The sequence below is a fragment of the Propithecus coquereli genome, unplaced genomic scaffold, assembly GCF_000956105.1.
Source record: "Propithecus coquereli isolate 6110/MARCELLA unplaced genomic scaffold, Pcoq_1.0 Scaffold248, whole genome shotgun sequence".
Lineage (NCBI taxonomy): Eukaryota > Metazoa > Chordata > Mammalia > Primates > Indriidae > Propithecus > Propithecus coquereli.
The window spans coordinates 1,864,326-1,871,529 of record NW_012148041.1 but is presented as its reverse complement, the minus strand read 5'-3'; the positions used below and the strand labels follow the sequence as shown (position 1 = coordinate 1,871,529).

Genomic DNA, 7,204 nt, shown 5'->3' with positions numbered 1-7,204 from the left:
TGAGGTTGCTGTGAGCTAGGCTGACGCCACGGCACTCTAGCCTGGGCAACAGGGCGAGACTCTGTCTCAAAAATAAATAAATAAATAAATAAAGTGATGTAAACCCTATCTTCATACGCAAGAAATGAACAGTATACCTTTAGCTCAAAATCAATCATCATTCTTCAACAAAGAATGGGCCGAAAATGCCTGCCATTTCTTTACAGGATTTAATAGCCATTGGAGTTTGCAATGTCGTCAGTTCATTTTTCAGATCTTGTGTGTTTACTGGTGCTGTTGCCAGGACTATTATCCAGGATAAATCTGGAGGAAGACAACAGGTGTGTTGAAATAGAATTTTATCTCTAATATATAAATGCTATTTATGTCAATTCATACTTATATTTGTTGAAGGGGATTATATGGGTTTAATCTTGTTGCTGTTTTAGTAATAGGCTTGATGGAAAAGACTTCTTGGAAGAATTTGGATTTCATGCTTGCCTTAATTTTTGCTCAGATTTTATCTTAAAAGTTATATATCAATGTGAAACTTAAAAGTCATTTTCTACAGAAATATTATATGTCAGAGGTTTCCATATATTAGCGCACAAAAAAACCAATTTCCATGTAACATACCTAAAGGATAACAATATTTCAGTTAAACTTATCATCTATTAACATCGTTGTTTTTTTTTCCCTATGGGAAGATGCATTCTCATACTGAGTCTGGGAAAGCACTAATACAACTCTCTCCACCCTGGCAGCAAACTAAAAATTTTCCTGGCTTCCTCAAAGGGCATGGCAAAGGGCTTCCATGATAGGGAGTCAGGTCTTTGTCTACAAGAGCCTAGGGAATTTATGACTGCTCTACTTTTGTGAAAGAGAAAATTATCTAGGTCAGACTCTCTTCAAGTATTCTGAATTAGTAACCTAAATGTTGAGGTGAGAAGGGGGTGGGGGCAAGGGAGATGGTAGCAGAGAAGACTCTAAAGGCAAACTCCAGTTGCAGGCTTGAGATTTTGTAAGTCCAATGTCCATGAGTTTTGAACTGCTTATACAAAAGTCACAGCATAACAACATGGGAGGTGTCGCATCTCAGCTGTGCAGTGTGATGAAATGTCACAGAGCTGTCAGAATGGAAACTAGGGTAAGCCTAGGGAATGGGTCAGGATTCAGATGGCAGGGAAGCAGTGGCAGCGGTCAAAGACAAGCTCATGCTGCAGAAGCGTAGTAAGAAGGTACCAGCTCTGGCCAGGCACGGTGGCTCACGCCTGTAATCCTAGCACTCTGGGAGGCCGAGGCGGGCGGATTGTTTGAGCTCAGGAGTTCGAGACCAGCCTGAGCAAGAGCGAGACCCCGTCTCTACTAAAAATAGAAAGAAATTGATTGGACAACTAAAAATATATAGAAAAAATTAGCCGGGCATGGTGGCGCATGCCTGTAGTCCCAGCTACTCGGGAGGCTGAGGCAGAAGGAACGCTTGAGCCCAGGAGTTTGAGGTTGCTGTGAGCTAGGCTGACTCGACGGCACTCTAGCCCGGGCAACACAGTGAGACTCCGTCTGAAAAAAAAAAAAAAAAGAAGGTACCAGCTCTGATGTGTCAGAAGAACGGACACTGAATTTCAATGGGGAAAGATAAAGTATCACAGTCTGTGGGCGAATTTATGATGAAGCATAAAGTAAGCACTAGTGAAAGTCAAAGATCACGCAGGGGCTGGAGCACAGGTCTAGGGTAAGACTACGTCATATCCTTTTACGTGGACTGAGTTTTGTTGTCACAGAGCTTCTTCCAGACACACTGGCCTTTTCCGTTACTGCTTGACGGACAGAAGGAATTTGGGCTATGTTAAAAAGAAAGATGTTCCATACAAACATGCAAAAACTTTGGAGTCAAAATGAGAGGGTTTTATGATAAGAAGAAATGGATATGGCAATTCCAGAGATTAGTTCCACTAATGTTTTATGACACGCTTGCTTTGTTCAGTATATAAGCATAACATAAATTTGGGGAACAAGATGCACACAGCTGGAAAAACCTAAATCAAAGTGCAACGAAAACTGAGTACAGAATAAAGGCAATAAAAAAAAAGCTCCATAAATACTTCTAGCAGGAGAACGATGGAGGGAGTAGGACTTTCATGGAGTACTGAAAGGAGGTTAGGCTATGTATAGATGAAAGGAGAAAGAAGGGTTGCAGTTCAACTTCAGAGTTGCATTAAAGGCAGGACTGCATCCTGTGTGTGCGACGTGGACTGGAGGAAGAATAGCTTTGCCAACTGCACTCACTGATTCTGGGAATAGAAAGGCCAAGTTTTGGGAGGGCCTCAGCAGATGATTGGCTTTCTAACCTCTGAGCAAGCCCATTTTTACCATTTTAGCCTGTTGGACAAGGGCCTGCCTCCAAGGCAGCCTATGGCTCTCATTCTGTTTCCTGCTGCCACCTTGTTGACCTGGGCAGTACATTTCCTACTAGTGACACCTGTCATGAAGTGCAGTGGCCTTCCATGGGGAGGCATGTCCCTAGGGATGCTGGTAAGCCCTTCCCTGAGACCTCGATATGCCCAGAGCAAATCCCTGCTTAAGCAGAGAATGCTGCTGGCCCCTGACCCTACACACAGCAGCTGCCCAGACTCCACTCCTGATTTTCTGATCTGGACCAGAAAAGGCCTCTGAGACTCCTTCACTCTTCTTTTTCTCATAGCAGGGGGGTGTTCTCTCCACCCCTTCCTTCTCTCTGAGGGCTTTGTATTCACTCTGCCTGAGAATGCCCCACTTCTTCAAATTTCTTCAGGACTACAGGAATTGAAAGTAGGGGGCTGGCTCTGAACCTCTCAAAAATGACGTGTCACTTTATTTTTATTTTTTATCTGGCATAGGTACAAAATGCGTATATGTGTCTGGATTTCACTTTAATTTTTCCCTGGCTAGAACTCATTTCCCTACACTGGTCTCAGCAAAACCTACTGGCCCTTCTAGCCACAGCCTTGGCCTGAGGCGTAGGCAGGCCTGGACCATGGCAGAGGGGGTGTGACAAGCCCTAGGCCTGCGGCCAGCTGGATTGCCTCCCCCTCCATCCTCCTGTTCATCCATTTCTGACCCCCCTGCTCCCCTGTTCTCCATGACTGGGTTCCTTCCTTGGACTGGCCTTTTGCCCAGGACCCCAGAATTGCTTTAAAAATGGGTTATTATAAAAGAGAGAAATTTGTTATGTTCTTTTGAGAGAGGAAGCAAATGGGGCAGTGGCGAGTACCTAGATTTTGGAGTCAGATGGTCAGGGGCTTTAAAACCTGACTCCATGCCTCCTAGATGTGCATGATCTTGGGCAAATTACTTTTGCTCTCTGAGGCTTCAGTTCTTGTCTGTAAAATGGGGATAAACCAACCTTTCCACTGTGAGGATTAAATTAGACACAAATAGTGTCCACACAGTGCCTGTTACTTACGAGATATTCGAAAATCACAGCTTCTACCCTAGCTCCCTGGTTCCGGGGGCGGGGGGTGGCATTCAACAATCTGCTGTCCTACTTCATGGAACCCACTGCATATGGAGCAAGGGGTGTCCGCATGTCAACAGTGGCCATGACTGTGGGGACTCCCACTGTTTTTGAATCCCTGGAGAGAAGGCAGGCAGTCTTTGTTCGAGAAAGCCCGGAAAAGTGATAGAAAATCAGAGAAGAAAGGAAAACATGCATGAGATACAGTTCTGCAGTGCTTGCTGTGTTTAGACCCTGTTCAGGCGCTGAGCCTGAGCTTCTGAGAGCTACCAAGCATCTTCCCGAGGCACAATGCCACTGAGGGTGGTCCTCGGATCCCAAAGCCCACTCCCATGAATGTGCAGCCGAGAGGAACATGCAACCCTTGGCAGGCCTCCGACCCTCTCTGAGCAGCTAATTTTTATGGGATTTAGTATCTAGTTTGTACTCATTTTAATCTACATTTTTGATAACTCATTTTGCTGCCTGCCTGTGTTTATTTTCTTAAAAATAATCGGAAGAATGTTGGAGAAAAGAAATAGTAGGAAAGAAAAGGCCTGATTTATTTTCCTGCATTCATCAAAGCAGTTTTTTTACGTAGTGCCAGCAAAGACCAACTAGAAGCTGGAGCCGTAAATTAGATCCAGCAACGGGCTGGTACGTAAACCGGCTGGAGGGGCTCATGCACTCACTTACCTGTTTCAGTTCCACAGTGTATGACACGTTTGCCGTCGGAGCTTCCTAAGTTTCAGCCGCTGCATTTCCTGAATCCTCCTGCCTGCACTACTCTCGTGCACCTCAGCTCGTGCACGCCAGGCCACTCACGCTGGCTGGGAATCGGCCGGGATGGGGAAGGAAGGAAGTAGGACATTGGTTGCACGGCTGTTATTTTCAGCAATACGTTCATGTGGCAAATAGAAATGAGTAGTGACAGAGAACCTAGTAGGAAGGTATTTTTCTCCCACATAAAAAATAAAGAGAAAAATTAGAGAATCATCACTGAGTGGTCCTTTAATGGATTAGGTTCGAGGGACTCTCTCAGTTCTTCCTAGTATATGCCATTATTTTGATTTGTGCTTACAGTTTTACCCCATCCCCCACTCCCCATCAGAGTGGAGAATGATACTGCTTGATATAATTTTACTACTAGCTTAAAAAATAGAAATTTACCACTAGAGGATACAGAGAGCCCTGGGCTCACAGCGGGAACTGTGTTTGTTAGCTTTCCACCTTTATTTGCCAAGTGAGAATCACTGCTTACCAAGGGACACTGAGCCCAGAGTGGTGAACCCAGCTGGGATAGGACCCAGAGCTGCTTGCTGTATACAGCCTTGAATCATGTTTGTAGCTTTTTTGTTTTGTTTTGTTTTACACTGAAGCAGAGAGAAACTGAAGCAGGAAAACAGGATATGATTATCACTGTATTTTTTAAGATGAAGCACCACTGAAGCAGTTAGATGGGAAGTTATCCAATCTCCAAATGGGAGGGCGAGGGGTGGGATATTTATACCCGAAGCAGGGTGGTTGGGATTTTAGGGGAGTCGGTGAGGAGTCTACTAGGGCTTTTCTAAGTTGTGCAAGGAGAGGTTAAGATTAGGAGGGGATGCAAATGAGATTTTAGGAGACTTTTAGATTCACAGCACAGAACTGTGGCAATAAGGATTCAGCTACCCAGGACAATGTGGAGCTTTTCAGAGAGCATTCATGCATTCATTCAACAAATATTTATTGAGTAACTAGTATATGTTTAGCACTCGATAAGACCCGAAGATGTTAGTTCAACAAAAATGCACCTATGCTGCACCCACCTCCTTTTAAGAAAAAAATGACATGCTTCTCATCAAGCAGAAGGCCTCGGCTGCAGACAGGGACCAATATGTTCCTGATGGTTTCTCTCCAACCGGCTCTGTCTCCTCAGTTTGCATCTCTGGTAGGCGCAGGTGTGATGCTGCTCCTGATTCTGAAGGTGGGATTCTTCTTCTACAAGCTGCCAAATGTAAGTAGAACTGATCAAATAACTAAGTCAAGAGAGGCGGAACCTCAGGTTGCACCTTGCGGGGGCATCTCTAAGGAGAATTGCATTCGGCTTCTCCCCGGGGGTTGTTCCAGCCTATCATTGGTCCCTTTCATTTAAAATAATAGCATCTACATTACAGGGTTGAGAGTTAAGCGACACAGAGATATATGTATATTTATACATAAGATATATATTAATATATGTGACTTTGAAATTTAAAAAAAAGCAAGTTTCGATCAAAAGCCCTATATTTTAAACTATAAGGTCGTGTGGACTGCCAGCAGGCATCTGTGAGTTCTTCTGTGTACCCAATATTTTCTTAATTAATGCTGCTTCACAGATGTCGCATTAATTATTTTTGAAATGTGTAGATGCTATTGTAACTAATATAATGCTTTTATTTAAAAATATTGAGTTCATTGTATATGATTTTTGTCCTCATAAATAAAAAAATAAAAATCCAATTTGGGTGCACAAAAAATATATATTAAAAACATATATATATAAAAGGATATAACAGTGTCAGAGTCACAGTAAGTACTCAAGAAACATTAGTTATTATTATTATCATTCTCATTAATCTTCTTTTATTGCTTAAGCTCTAAAATAAGCTCTATAAGTAAGGCTTCAGTGAAAAATGACCAAAATAGATTTCAGATGCCAGACCCCGGTTCCAACACAGGCTTGGAAACTCACTGTGCATTCATACCATCTGTTTTCCCACACTGCTTCCAGAAGGCGTGTTCTGCATTTGCGTGAACTCAATCCTCCCATGACTGCCGCACTGCCTCTTGGTTAGTTCACAACACTAGAATGTAGGTCTGAAAGTTGAGTTTTAACTCAGTATTCAGCTAGGATACCTGTATATAGGAATGTGACATTTCTTCCCTTTGTGTGAAACTGATCACCCTGCACTTAGACATGCCAGGTAAGTTAATTACTGGCTGTAATCAATTTGTTCTAAGTTATAGTATAGATCGATACTCAGAGACCATCGTTTCCTTCTAAAGTTTTCTTCCTGTTCCTTTAGCTATTTTTATGTAGTACTTAGGGAGGTGGGAAAAGGTTTCTTTGCTGGTATAGCAGCTTGGTTACACACTGAGGTGGCTATCCTTGAAGCTGGCGTGGTTGTAAATGTTGTCCCTGTCCTTCTAAACACTTCCCTTCCACCTGGTTGACATCGGGTTTCGCAGAGCAGGACCACCACAAGGTTGCTGCTGCCTTCTGCTCTTGTGAGTTAGGGACCCTGGAGTGCAGGCATGGAGTCTAGCAGGGAGCGTGCGATTGGCCAGCTGTGTTGGGCATACAAGCCATCCTCAGATTCCTGGCAGAAATCATCTCCAGAACTTGGCTTATGCAGCACCTTGGGTGCTATAGCTCTATGAATCTATTTTAGGAGGGCCACTTACTAATTTACTTTGAACACTGATATTTTTTCTTAACAGCTAAAAGAAGCAGAATTTTAAAAATTCCAAACAAATAAACAAAAACTGTCAGAATTCACCAAAGGGTAATGATAAAAGTGGTAGCACTCCTTTATTATAAAGGTATTGGGGACAGAATAGCCCTTGCTTTTGGCTAGCCATTTCATGTCATATTAATTTTACAAATGTTCGTTACTATGTGTGTCTGAGTGAGCAGATGTGACTATAGTCCGATCAATGGAATATCTGAGTTACTGTAGCAATAAGGTTCTATGAGTATTAAACTATGAATTACTTCTTCCTTCTTTAAAA

The 7,204-nt window shown here is 43.0% G+C and overlaps 1 protein-coding gene across 1 annotated transcript in view; it reads left to right on the top strand.

Moving 5' to 3' along the window:
- Window positions 1-7,204, top strand: part of SLC26A8 (solute carrier family 26 (anion exchanger), member 8) — a 65,665-nt gene that overhangs the window by 37,657 nt on the left and 20,804 nt on the right. Inside the window, exons 9-10 of the mRNA XM_012646574.1 lie at window positions 207-320; window positions 5,370-5,447. Coding sequence (XP_012502028.1) covers window positions 207-320; window positions 5,370-5,447 — 192 coding nt within the window. The remainder of the gene's footprint in view (window positions 1-206; window positions 321-5,369; window positions 5,448-7,204) is intronic.